At 33.3% G+C, this 15,058-nt stretch overlaps 1 protein-coding gene across 1 annotated transcript; it reads left to right on the top strand.

Annotated features, from left to right (window-relative positions):
* The first annotated feature begins 662 nt into the window (after positions 1 to 662).
* LOC145117533 (putative UPF0481 protein At3g02645) lies at positions 663 to 2,189 on the top strand. The gene has a single exon (XM_079053825.1). It carries the CDS (start codon positions 663 to 665, stop codon positions 2,187 to 2,189), a length of 1,527 nt encoding a protein of 508 aa, XP_078909951.1.
* The last annotated feature ends 12,869 nt before the right edge of the window (positions 2,190 to 15,058 follow it).

Below are 15,058 nucleotides of genomic sequence, written 5' to 3'. Positions count from 1 at the left end.
TTCCGTTTTAAACAGACAATCTCGTTTGGTACTACAAGTTTCTAGCGTTTAGTTTAAACAAAACGCTTCAAATTCAAATACTACTTCACGTAGCGTTTAGAAAACGCTACCGGCAAGCTACCCGCTATCCGTTACAAGCTACTGTCTACCAGCTATTTTTGCCGCAAACGCCTTAGATATTAAAAGCTTTTTATAAATTGTTCTATAAGTTGTTGTATTAAGACAATTAATAGAGATGATATTACACTTATTAAGAGCAATTTTGAAAATGGACTGAAATAGCCTGATAGCTTTTTCTTAAACGTCCATATGAAGTATCTTTTAAATTTGAACATTTTTTAAACGGAAAGAAATCGCTTCCTATTCTCTACTTGATTTTCACAATATATTAAATTATGTACATTATTTTATGATTTATAAGGTTTTTTTATAAACAAAGGAAAATGTTAAGTTTGGTATTACACGTTTATTTACTTAAAAAAATTTGCTGTAAAGTATTTAAATCTTGTACGACATGCCATCAAATTATTCAAAGTTTATGAAGACGCCTAATTTAACGAATTTCGTTTTATTTTCCTTTGGTAGATTTTAGCCAACCGCGCGCCTACCTACACACTACTATAAATATAATTTTATTCGGTCTAATTCATGCAAAAAGATAAATGGAATCAGATTCGATTTTGAGTGGCAATATTAGTGAGCAACGATGGGTGGATCAAATCAGCAAGAACTTCGATGACGAGGTTGGTAGCGACATTCCCGTTTGTGTATTCAGTGTCCCGAAATCCACAAGCCATTTCAAGCCTGAGGCTTATGTACCTCTGGCTATAGCACTGGGACCATACCACCATTTTGAGACTCATCTCTACCAAATGGAAAGGTACAAAGTTGCTGCTGTTAAAGACCTCTTAAACGAGGATCAAATTTTATCCTTCGAGTCCCTGGTGATCAACAAGCTTAAAGAGAAGGAGCTCATGATTCGTGCTTGTTACCACAAGTATATAAACCTTGATGGCGACACATTGGCTTGGATTATCGCTATTGATGGTTTGTTCTTACTTGATCTGTTCAGGCACTATGGGGACGTTGCACCCTTGATGCCCAAAAAGCTGATAAATGATGGTGTACTCTATAGAGACATAATGGTGCTTGAGAACCAAATTCCCTTGCGGTTATTGAGTGAAATACAGAAGATCCTTCGTCTCTCATCCACTGATCATAGTGATAATGGCGAACAAGAGTTGTTCTCCATGCTGAGAGAATTTTGTGAGGTACATTCTCCTCTTAAGTTGGGAAAAGATTCTAATCATGGTGTTGGAACGGGCTACTTGCATTTGCTTGATCTTATGTACCATCTGATTGTCAACAATCAATCAGCTACAGACCCTCTTCAAGTTGTAGTAATGCAACGGAAGGACAATGATGATGCCATGAAATGGAACGAAAAAGACGACCTCAACCTCACCGAGATAGAAGAGGTTGTGGAAATGGGATTACGTCTTGGTGTGGGTAAAAAGGCTGATCGACCTATTCAGGTCATAAAGAATATCCCCTGGGAAAAAATATCGAATTTGGTAGGTCTAAAAATAAGTCAACAATCCAGCGAAAAAGATGATAACAAACCTAATGTCACTGAAATTGAAATTCCCTCGGTGTCATCTCTTACCAAATATGGTCAAATCAGTTTCAGCTGCACCACCGGAGGGATCAGGGATATTAAGTTTGAAGAAAGCGAAGCCACTCTATACCTTCCGGAGATTACTCTTGACATATACTCAGAAGTGGTATTGAGAAATCTGATTGCTTACGAAATGGCAACCTATAACTCAACACCCGAACTGGCCCAATATGTCGACTTAATGAGTGGAATTATTGATACAGAGGCGGATGCGAAGTTACTTAGAGATAAGGGAATAATTAGAGGAAATCTAAATGATAAAGAAATTGCGGATCTCTTCAACGGGATAAACAAATGTAATGGGTACAAAAGTGGTAACAAGACGGTTAAACAGGTAAATGAGTACTACAACAATAGACCCAGGATAAAGGCGTTGAGGTTCATGAAGAAAGACCTGATTTGCTCGAAGAGAGTTGGAACAGCGGTTTTGACAATTATTTTGTTCTTGTTAATGAGTCTATACTCGTTCTGTGAAGTCTATGGTTGTCCAAAACTGTTCGACAAGAAGTAAGGGGTTAGAACAACATGTCCACGACAAAAAAATATATAGAATGCATATTATTTAATGGTGTTAATTAAGTTCCTTAGGTGCGATTAGAAGTTGATGTCTTGTATATATGCGTTTGTTGTTTTCACACTAAGAAGTGTCGATACTCTATGTTTTATGTTTAATGTTGTTTTAACGTTCAAGTTTTTTTTAAGGATAACTTTCTACTTGCAGAGTTTGTTTTAATTTGTTAGTATTAGAAATTGAAGATGAGCCCAAATGTTAACTTTTTGTATTGATAAGACAATATTTACATAAGGGAGTGATATTTCCACTTATTTATTTTATGGATCCACTTAAATTTGAAATGTTTTTACACTTTTACCCTTATTTTAAATTTACAAAAAAAAAAATAAATAAAAGACGATAAATAGGTTTTATACGAGCCCCACTTAATAACATTTAAGCGTCTTTTTTTTTCTTGTTAAGCATCTTTTTTTTTTCTTGTTCATAACTTGTCTAACACAAATTAATATGTTTTCCTTTTTGTCCATCCCAACTAACCGATGCTTTTTATCCCTCAATTTATTCATTTTTTTTTCTTATTTATCATTTAAATGAAAGTTAACAAAAGATCATTTGTTTTCTCATATATCCATCGAAGGCATTATAAGTTGCACATGTAATGAAAATTAATTGTTTCAACTAATACATATCCTAATAAATTATTCAAACTAGTTCATATCAAATCATTATAAAATGTTTCCCAATAAAAATATTCAAATCATAATACCATCACTTAAAAAATTGGATATGTATTCAAATCAAATAAGTTGCTCTCAGACACTTCATTATTCATATGGAAGTCACCGGTAGAACTTGAAGGGTTGTGTGTTTGTGATGATTCCACAAACTCGAATCTTGAAGGATCTTGTGCGGTTGAAGTTATTCCTCTTTTCTTTTTTGATTTTGGAGGTCTACCTTTTGGTTTACGAATCATTGGTTCAAAGAACACATCGGATTCGGTCAAAAGCTTGGTAATCATAGAAGTAGCAAATTATTTTTTACTTAAAGGCCACGTTTTGTACCTTGAAGACAAATTAGTAAGCAACTCATCAAATTTGTTGACACCATCATTGTGTGAACCGTCTTCCGAATTTAGACGCAATGTATCAATCCTCCATTGTGGATGAATAAGATCCAAAGAAAGTGGCTTTCCTTGCAGCTGTTTTATCTTGTGAGCACAAAGAAGGCCCATGGTTGCCATAAAATGACCGGTACAAGGCATCATTATACCTGAAAAACCAAACAATTATTAAAGGTTAATGTAAAAATTAATATTTAACAATAATCTAAAACTATAATCTTTGTAAATATTACCATTTTTTATTTTTTTTCACATTGCATATATATCTCCTTTAATGCAAAATGAGATACATGAGACAAAAGCTCTCTAAAAACCGGCATGTCACAATTATGCAGAACTTGAATTTTTTCACTTGCGAGTTTCACTTTAATCTCATTGAATTCATGTTTAATTGCAAGACAAATCTTTTCTTTAACTTCTTGTAAGCCACCGGTAGATACTTGTAGATACAACTTGAGTTTGGAATGAGCACCTTCAGCCCTTGAAGATGAACGATTACCAAAATGCAAGTAATTTTCTGTCTAAGTAGTAACAAACTTTTCTTTCCAAGGCAACCATGTGTTTTTAATATAATCAACTGCAACTTTCTTCGTCTGATAAAGCAACTCAAATTCACCCCAATTATTCTCAAAAACAGTTGTTGTAGTTGAATACACTACATTTATCCAACTTAACATAAATGTATTAAACTCTTCTGTATGTGCAAAATGCTTCTTGCAATTTGCCAACACGTTCTTTTTAATATGCCAAATACACAAAAGGTTTGTCGTGTTCGGAAATACCATCTTTATAGCAATCATTAATGCCAACTCTCTATCAGACATAATCACAGACAGTTCACGATTTTCAAGAGTTTTCTTAAACACGCTTAATGCCCAAATATAACTCTCTTCATCCTCTTTCTCTAGAAAAACAAACCCAAAATAAAAAGAGGTATGAAAGCATGAAACCCCAATGATATCAAGGAGAGGCATGTTATGCTTGTTTGTTTTGTATGTACAATCCATAACAAAGATAGTTGAGAAGGTTTTGGCGAGTATAATTGACAAGGGATGTGCAATGAACAATTGAGTTATATGCCCTACTTCATTATGTAAAATATCATAAATAAAACCCTCTTTTTCAAGCTCTTCAAATAAGGCACTAACCATTGAATGGTTTTTCATGTTTTCCTTGCGGATTTTCATCTTTAGGTTGTATATAGTTCGAGAATTTGCTGGAAGGTTTTGGTTTTTCTGCCGCAAAGAAGAAATAATTTGCCTTGGGGGTATGCCAGAAAGCGACATGTTTTTGACACTTTGTACGTCATCGAATGATAATCGACGAAATGATGGATGCCCAGACATATCAGTAGATGGTTCATGGTTATGAGTCAAGTTTTTAGCATTAAGTGCCCAAGAACCATCAATTCCTTTTTTACCTACGATCTGGAAGGGGCATTTGATCAAACGAGATCCGGTGTTCCTCTTTCTTTTATTTCCAATACACAATCTATCTCGATAGGAACCGCCTCGGTCACATTGCAACTTGACATATTTGTCTTTACTTGAATCTCGAATAGATAACGCATATCCTTTAGCGTAATAAAAGTCTCGTACATTCTTTAGTAATTCATCATATGATTCAAATTTGGAGTTAGCTAAATAGAGTTCTTCATTTTCTATCAAAGGACTTGATGAATCCATTCCAATGGTGCCTAAAGCATAGCATAAAACATAAATCAAGTTAGTAGTTAGTGTATGCTGCCTATAGCATAATATAAAACATAAATCAAGTAGGTTATCACTTTTACTTCACGTTCATGCAAAATAATAAGCCTTTACATGATGTTTACATTTGTACTGTACAAATTATTTCACCCTTCATATGCATGTTGTTTATCTATTATAAGGTTAACTTTTACTTCACATTCATGCAAAAGAAATAAGAAACCAAGGAAATATGAAAATTCTTTCTCTTTCTCAGCCGATAAAGATATTTGCTAAAATCCTACACTTCACAGAGACCATGACAATGCATTGAATCATGTACACAAACTGCACGAATTGATTTTTTTTTTTACAATTTACATTTTAGCTCTTTATACATGTAAGTAATTTGCTACAATGGCATAACATTAATTTATTTTACATCCCTACTATGAATATTTACGAGCATAACACCTGCACTCATTTAATATGCAAATTAAATGCCCTTAACTCTCTAGCGGGTAAAACCTAAACCCTAATAAAATCTCATTAATTAATTTTCGACATCAATGCTTTGATGAATATTATCACAATCTATTAAAGACAAATGAATACACATGTGAAAACGTATGAACAATGGGCATAAATATGGTACAACATACACATAAAAACGGTAATATAATCAAGATAAATCAGTAATATAATGAAGATTAATCAATAATATATTCAACACCTGTGATTATTCTATGTTCTTAATTTAGGGCTTCACCTTCTTCAGTTCCGGCAACCGGCAAAGGAAGAAGAAGCAGCAGTAACCGGTGAAGAAGCAGCGACAATTTTTGAACGGTGACTATGAAGGAGAATCAACCGTCGTTTGGAAAGAAGAATCGCGTTGATCACGTCCTTAGGTGTTATTATCAATTTCCATATTTTGTAAATTTTAAATAAGGGCATAATGGTCAAAATACAAGTGGAAATATCATCACCCTTACATAAATATTAAAAGGAGAAAAGGAAAATCAAGATATGTATATCTATCAAGATATGTATATCTATCTAAAAAGGAAAATCCATATTTTATTTTATGTGGATTGATAAATTATAAAAGTGGAAATATCATCACCCTTACATAATTCTTAAAAGGAGAAAAGGAAAATCAAGATATGTATATCTATCTAAATTAGGTAACAAAAATCAACAAACTCCAAAAATTCTAAGTTAGAGAAGATTTGAAGAGCAATCAAATTAACAGAACATTTTAGGAAACTTTCCTTATTTTGGTATTACACTTTTATCTTTCCATGTATTGATATTAGACTTCTAAATAGGAGTAATTAACACTATAAGAAAAAGAGCCGTTAGCAGCAACAAAAATCACAGTTAGTTGGATTTGTGGTCGGTAAAAGCAATAGAAGCGACACGTCGCCATTAAAAAGTTGTCGGTACTGCCATGTCGATATTGCGCAAAATTTCGCTGCTAAAGATCTTTACCACCGCTAATAAACTTGTCGTCGGTAATACGTCTGTCGTCGGTAATACGTCTGTCGTCGGTAATAGTATGTCACCGGTAACAATATTTTTCAATTTTTTTATTAGTTTTTAAATTAACATTTTCGGGTGCAAAAAAACCGATACGTAATGACATTAAATGCTGAAAAAAATATATAACAACATCTAATTTGGTACCAATGTGTCACAACAAGTCTAACATATCAAACGAACTATCATCTATGTTCCCCTCATTTCCTCCTTGATCATCACTATGTGGTTTCTCCAATTGAAAAAACGCATGAAGTTCCTCCCTACACGCTGGGTCGTGAGCATTGCATGAAGATTTTCCAACTACATAATAAATAACAACATATATAAACTTATAAGTGAAACTATCAAACATAAAAAAAACTACCAAATTATATTGATATTTCTTGCACTTAAATGCAAGAAATACCAAAAGTACATTGCTATCTTTAAACATGGGACAAAAACCAAAGTACATTGATATTTCTTGTACTTGGAACATAAACACAATTACAAACACTATTACCAAATCAACATCGTTTATTGATCATTATAAAGATATATGAGGCATTGAAATTAAATAGTCTTGTTTTACAAGAAATGGAAGCTTACTTTCTACTTATTTTGTGGTAAAGAACCTTAAATACAAGAAATACCAAAGTACATTGATGTTTCTTGCACTTCGGATAATACACAATTCCAAAAACAATTACCAAATCGACATGCATTTATTAATGTCAAAGTACATTGCTATTTTTAAACAAGGGAGAAAGAACTAAAGTACATTGCTATTTCTTGCACTTGGAACAATAATACAATTATAAACATAATTACCAAATCAACATGCATTTATTGATCATTCTATAGATATATAAGACTTTGAAATTAAACAATCTTATTTTACAAGAAACGGTAACTTACTTTTCTACTTATTTTGTGCTAAAGAACCTTAAATACAAGAAATACCAAAGTACATTGCTATTTCTTGAACTTGGGACGAAAAACACAATTACAAAAAAAATTACCAAATCAACATAAATTTATTGATACCAAAGTACAATCTTATTTCTTGCACTTGGGACCAAAAAATCAAAGTACATTGCTCTTTCTTGCACTTAGGACAAAAAAAAAACAATTACCAAAGCTTTTAGCAAATAATCACCACAAACCAGAATTAGAAAATAAACATGCATTTATTGATCATTATATGAGACTTTGAAATTAAATGGTCTTGTTTTACATGTGATGGTTGTACACTTTCCGCTCAAACCCGGTAGACTTCTACGAGCTGGAAAGTCGTTTATTGTCCACAACAACATTGCTCTCATCATGAAGAACGTGTTTATCGCCAGATCTTTAGTACGTATGCCTGAGCTCCACAAAAGTTTAATCTGTTCCATCAACATCCTAAGGAAAACATCCATATCCTTACCAGGTGATTTAGGGTTAGGAATTAACAAAGTCAACATGAATGACGACTCTTTCAGATAAAGTTAAGGTGGCAGAGAGTATGTGGTGAGTATGGTCGACCATGTGCTATGTGACTTACATATGTTTCCAAATGGATTAAAACCGTCTGAAAGACCTAGGCGTACGTTATGAGGTTCACTCAAGAATTCAGGGCATTTTTTTATCAAAAACTTGCCAATGTTCCCTATAAATGAGATGACACATCACACCCTCTTCTGACCGTCCAATACAATGTCAAATCACATTTTTGTAATGTGCCTCGAACAATATAAACATCATAGTATAGGGGTCACTCGAAAAGTACCATAACACCTTATGATCTACTTTGTAACTATTTGTGTTTTTATCGAACCATCGACTCTCTTGACAAATAGAGCAGAGTTAGAACTTGTTGATAAGGGGGGGGGGGCTTCAATAGAGTTATGAAATAGATCCATTTAGGTTGCATGTACCCTTAATATTTTAGGATATTTTCTGCATGATTACATGTAAAACCCATCAAACACACAGAGAGAAAAGGAAGTCAAAGCACACAATGCGAAAGAAAGTTTGGGTTCCAAATAAGCCATCTCCAGAATAAACAAAGATAAAGCAATTTTGGTTAATCAATAAAACATCTTCACAACTTGAAACAAAGTCATGTATGTTGGATTAGTGTCTAAGTCCATAACTATAATTGGTAGGTACTTGACCCGAGAGTTGCATGGTCCATTTGGGTTGCATGGCACTGGAACAATCTGAAGGATGGATAATTGAGAAGAGGTTATTTATGATTTATTAATATATTATAAGTTCTAATATATTAATATGAAATCATATTATTTAATTAGTATTGATCAAGAATTAATTTGGAATTAATTTTGTGATCAAAAGAGACTAATTAAATATATGAGGATTGATTGTGTAAATCATTCATTCTTATAAACTGGGCTTATGATCCATAGTTCTTTATGTTGGGCTAAACCCATGTGGTGACCCATGGATACCCCATGGAGTTTAAAACCCATGGAGCCTAAGGAATGTGGAAAGTCATGCATATTAGGGTTTACATGGTGTAACCCTAGTTGTGTTACACTATATAAGAAGCTTCATAACTACCAAAATTGGCACCTAAGTGAGTTGCAAGAGGGCTAGCCGAATTTTGTGTATGCAAGGAATCTCTTCTCAAGTTCCTCCATTGTTGGTGGTGTTGTGTGATTCCATTTGAGGTGCAACACTTGGGGCACTAAGTTCTTAAAGGTCCAAGGTTTCCAACTACAACAAAAAGTATGTAATATAAGGTCATCTTAGTGTATTTCTATGGCTAAGAAGAGGAATCGTGAATTGTTGAAATGGTTAAATTAAGAAGATGAGTCATACTTCGTTCCAAAATCGAGTCTTAGATTTATTCTCCAAGACTGTAAATTTAGTGACATAATCTTAAGAAAGGTTTATAACACTTATCAAATGTAGAGTAAAATGTTTTCTACTCTTGTACATTTGAAATTGGTAAGTTGTGATGTCTTGGATAGGACAAAGACCAACTAAAACCAATTGTATGAAGTGTCTTTCATGATAAGAATCTGCACTAACTCTTGAATATTTGTTTGTCAATGAATGGTTCTTGACAAGAGAATATTATATGTCAAGAGGACAGTGGGAGTCTTAAGGATCTTGACAAGATTCAAGAACTAATCAAGAATAAAACCTATTGTTAAACACTAGCACACAACTTGAGGTTTGTAACCTATCGTGTTGACATATTCTTGTTTCTGTGCCATTCCAGTTGGTTGACTATGCATGTCACTTCTATAAGTTCTCAGTTGTTTGCATAACAGCCCGGAAGCAATGGTAAGCCCTTGTGCTGCCAAGTGGCAAGAAATTAAGATTGAACAAGTTCAATCCATATGAGTTTGGATTTTTCACTAACCTTGTCTTCTGATTATGGTTTGATATATTAACATGGATAGGAACACATAAACCATAAAATCTAAGTGTCATAAGGTTTCTCTCCGATTCATGAAAATGATTGTGAGGAAACGCTTTCAGTAAGTAGATTTTAAGGAGTTCGAATTGTGATATTTGCATTCTCCAATTCAATTATGATTACGACATACCTCTTAATAATTTGAATTGTGAGAAATGGAAAAGGGTCTAAACATTTGAGACGTATTGATGTAAGGTATAAAATTGTTAAGACACACATGTGAGCTATCTAAGAAAAGGTGTATGATTTTGAGAAGCCTAGATAAAGTCTTATCGAAGCATCTCGTATCATAAATCTGAACTTTGGTAAGAAAGTCAATAAGTATTGATTTGTAGAAGTCCAGCTGATTTATGGGTACATGTCAACGCTAGTGGGAGCATAAGTGTTATGCTAATAAGGATGTAATTATTATGCTAGTGGAAGCATAATCAATTATGATGAATGTTACAAGTTAGCAATGTTAATTATAGATAAAAAATTCAATTCGCAAGTTGCAGGGTTTGAAAAGTTGTTTTGCTATAATTAAGGGAGAGGAATTCATACTTCATTTCAAATCTAAAAGCTTAGATTGAGATTTTAATCAGATTTAGTCAAATATATATATGAATCTTATGTTGGAATGGTTCAACATAAGGAAATTCTATATATGGATGTGTTAATTGTGTTCTCAAAATTCAACTATGATTACGACATCCTTTTTCATAATTCGAATGATGAGAACATGGCAAATAGAAATATTATAGCAAAAGACCGGTCAAGTATCATGTCTTTATGTTAGACATTATGAATCGTGTCCCATATGCTTCGGGTATAGGATCGATTGCATATGCTATAATGTACTCACGTTCTAAATTTTCCGAATGCCTAGGGCATTAAGAGGGAAAAAGGACTAGAACCAGATATGACTAAAGTGGTTAACAACTGTTAAGGACAATCTAAGGTTCGCCAAGGATTGGTCACTTAAGGACAATTGGAAGTATAGTAATGGATGGACCGTATCGACATTATTATGAATAGAAAGTATTCTATCAATAATGAGTAGTCATATGGCAAATATGGAATGTTTTCATGTTGGGTGTTGGATAATAAGAATCTGTGGTTAGACACTTTTATGCAAGAAGGATGTTCAAAGGAATGCACTTTGAATTTGAGACTTCGCTTCCACGGAATTGTCTTGTAACAATCTCCAAAGGAATACTTTGTAATATCGTTGGTCAAGTCTCCGTAACTTTTGGTACCTAGACATTACAAAAGAATCATTGCATGCTAGTTTAGAATCTAACATATTCTGGAAGTGACAAGAATTTGAGAATTCTTACATTAGTGATAAAGATTTGGAATTGTGAAATGAGTTTCATTGAAGATGTGTTTAATTTATCTATTTCACAAAGTAAGGACCATAGACAAACATAGTGTGCATGCTTGGAGCATGGCATAACTATTGTTTAGACAAACATAGTGTGCATGCTTGGAGCATGGCATATCTATTGTTTTAATTCAAGTATTAAGTTGATTATTTAAAACATTATACAATGAATAATGAGTAATCAATATGACTCAAAAGTTTTTGGGCCATATAGGATTAATATTATTCTTGTGTTTCACTTTGCATGTTTAGACTTCCCGAATAACTAGGTTATTTAAACCATCCACAGTCAATCATACGTTTGAAGTAGGTATTAAGGCAAGACTGTCATGAATGGGTCAATAGTTTGTCTAGGACAAGGTGGCTGCAGTGTTCGCGAGTACTCTTGGAATAAGATTCGAGTATTGGATTCAACCCACGATCATTTGAATCACTTCATGGATTTCATCACGAGTGATCACGAGACGATAATGTCTTATGTTCTTTAAACAGATAGATATGAGTTGCAGTCTACAAGTCGGTTGCACATTGATGATATGTAAACGCACCTGTAACTTGGTGTTATAAAACGTATCGTTGTGTGTGATTTGATGAGTAGATAGAGCGAGAATATTAGTCGAAGTTTATCCATTTCTTTTACCCTTGTAGGGATAAAAGCGATATCTGTGAGCCCCTCGATGATTTAGTGATGACACCTCTAAATGCTTGGCCAAGCCTGGACTAATTTGATTTGTTAAATTAGTCAGTCGTCATAAATCGGAAATCGGGAAACAATAGATGGACAGAAGGAATGATTATAATCCATGTCTCAGTCTGTATGATATCTAGAATGGTGGAATATATGATCCCTTATCTAATGGACGCGTCATTGACTAGGTCAGAGTTCGACAACGACTTTTAAGAGCTACGATTGCTAGTCGGGTTGTGGAGTCGTACTTGCAATAATAGTTATTAGACTTATCCAAGTGGGAGACTGTTGGATTAATGTCTAAGTCCATAACTATAATTGATATGTACTTAACCCGAGAGTAGCATGATGCATTTGGGTTGCATGACACCGAAACAATCTGAAGGATGGATAATTGAGAAGAGGTTATTTATGATTTATTAATATATTATAAGTTCTAGTATATTAATATGAAATAATATTATTTAATTAGTATTGATCAACACTTAATTTGGAATTAATTTTGTGATCAAAAGAGACTAATTAAATATATGAGGATTAATTGTGTAAATCATTAAATCTTATAAAGTGGGCTTATGATCCATAGTTCTTTATGTTGGGATAAACCCATGTGGTGACCCATGGATACTCCATGGAGGTTAAAACCCATGGAGCCTAAGAAATGTGGAAAGTCATGCACATTAGGGTTTACATGGTGTAACCCTAGTTGTGTCACACTATATAAGAAGCTTCATAGTATTAATGTAAATTAATTAACATTGGTGCTGAGTTGAAGAAGTGTAAATTAATTTATATACATGATATATATTATTTATGCATCATTGATTTGTAGAAAAAAAACTTTGTAACTTATGTTTCTTAAAATTTAAGATATGACTGATATGCATTATAATTTAGTATTATATATATATATATATATATATATATATATATATATATATATATATATATATATATATATAGGAGGAATCAATAGAAAATGCATAATTAGGATTAGTTTGTTACATCCAATAAAAACATAACATGTTTCCTTTTAGAGTAAATTAGGCAAATGGTCATTATTGTTTGAAATAGTGATCATTGGTCTGTAACCTTGTGCTTATTAATTTCATTTATTGGTCCCTCCGTTGGTTCTCTTCTCCGATATCAAGTTTGCCTGAAAAGTGGAAATCGAAGGCAAGAAAAAGACAACACCAAACGCTTAAAAACTGAAAATGAGGAGTCTCGACAATCAGAAAAATTATTGTTGGAAATGGCGCAATATTCACACATTCATTTTATCACGATTCATCCCATATCGCAAATCTATTGCGACGGTATAAAAAATATCGCAAAATTATATTCTAATTCCTATTTTGGTTGTTTATTTAAATAATGATTCTTCGTCTCCTTTCGTGAAATCTTCACTTCCAACTACATCTGGTTTCGGTGGGTCGAGTGTCGGTGACGACGGATTTTGGTATATCGAACATACTGTAACGAGATTCGATACGCTCGCTGGTGTCGCTATTAAGTATGGCGTTGAGGTAATTGAATCTCCAATTGATTCGACAAATTAATCTAAAAAATTTGGTTTTATGTCTTTCCATATCGTGACTACTTCCTTCACCATTTTATACTAATGAGTTTCTGATGTTTAACTCATTATATGTTATTATATAGAAATCCAGTACATTCTATTTTGCGATTGTCTTTAAACATAAAAAGTTGTTCAAGTTAATATGTAAGAAGAATCTGGTTAAGGAAGTAGAACACAAAACTATGCAAATCATAAGAAATTGATTTTGGTTTTTTGAAATATAGTTTTTTGAATATAAAGGGAATGATGGATGTAAGGGTGTAAGTGTGGGTGATTTGAAAATAAGGTTTCTAGTTTCAATTTGGTTTTTGACGTTTTATAATTTAAATCTTTGCTTCAAGGTCATTGTCGATTTTGAAGATGGGTGTGAAGATGATCAAATTTTTTATTTGAAATAGATGATAGACTATAGGTATTTTGTTCTTACAATTAAGAGAGAGAGAGAGAGAGAGAGAGAGAGAGAGAGAGAGAGAGAGAGCACATGAAACGAGAATATAAAGATATGACAAAAAATGATCTTGTTCAAGGATGAATAGTAAATGAACAATCAATTGGATTGGGTTTTCAAATAGTATTAGTGGGAATAGTGATTTAAACAAATGTTTTAATTTAGGGATTTATAATTTGTTTTATTTTGATTAAATTGTATTTGATGTGATTTAATTGTTATGGATTAAATACGTAATTTTAAGAAAACAATATGGATTAAAAGTATAATTTGAACTAAATCATAAGGATGATTTTTGTAATTTAAATAACTTGTACAAGTGTCATTTATGATTGGTAGATACCAATTAACCCTAATTATGTATTTTCCTTGATTTTAATATTATATATATATATATATATATATATATATATATATATATATATATGTATATATATATATAAACAGATGGCAAGATAACATGCAAGGATGAGCTTTTCTTTTCAAATGTTTTAATGTAACATCCCAAAAATCTTGGCCAAAAATTTCTTTTTAAAACATTACTAAATCATTTCAACATACAAAAAGGGTTATATAATAAATCAGAGTATCTTTTCAAAGCACTTGTTCATTTTATCAGAGTAAACATCCCAGGCTAAACTTCTTTGCTGTGTGTGTGTCATGCAATCACCCCGAGCTCTTCCCTCCGCTACCGGAAGTACCTGAAACCAAAACTGAAAACCGTAAGCACGAAGCTTAGTGAGTTCCCCAACCTACCACATACCACATACTGGGCCTCGCCCACTGCATCGGGCCCTGCCCGACATCGGACCGTAGTCCGGACTAACTTGGGTCCCGCCACTGCATCGGGCCCCGCCCGACATCAGGACCCGCCTGGCATCAAGCCCCGCTCGATATACAGATATGTTCTCTTAGGCCCCGCCTGTCTCTAGGCCTCGCCTGCTACTAACAAATACAAGCATATAACATAACACATATCATAATGCTAAACATGCTCTACTGTACTACTAATGTAAGGCCTCG

The sequence above is a fragment of the Lactuca virosa genome, chromosome 5 (assembly GCF_052849685.1).
Source record: "Lactuca virosa cultivar CGN04683 chromosome 5, Lactuca_virosa_CGN04683_v6, whole genome shotgun sequence".
Taxonomy (NCBI): Eukaryota; Viridiplantae; Streptophyta; class Magnoliopsida; order Asterales; family Asteraceae; genus Lactuca; species Lactuca virosa.
The sequence above is the reverse complement of the archived record's forward strand: the minus strand, read 5'-3'. Positions and strand labels throughout refer to the sequence as shown.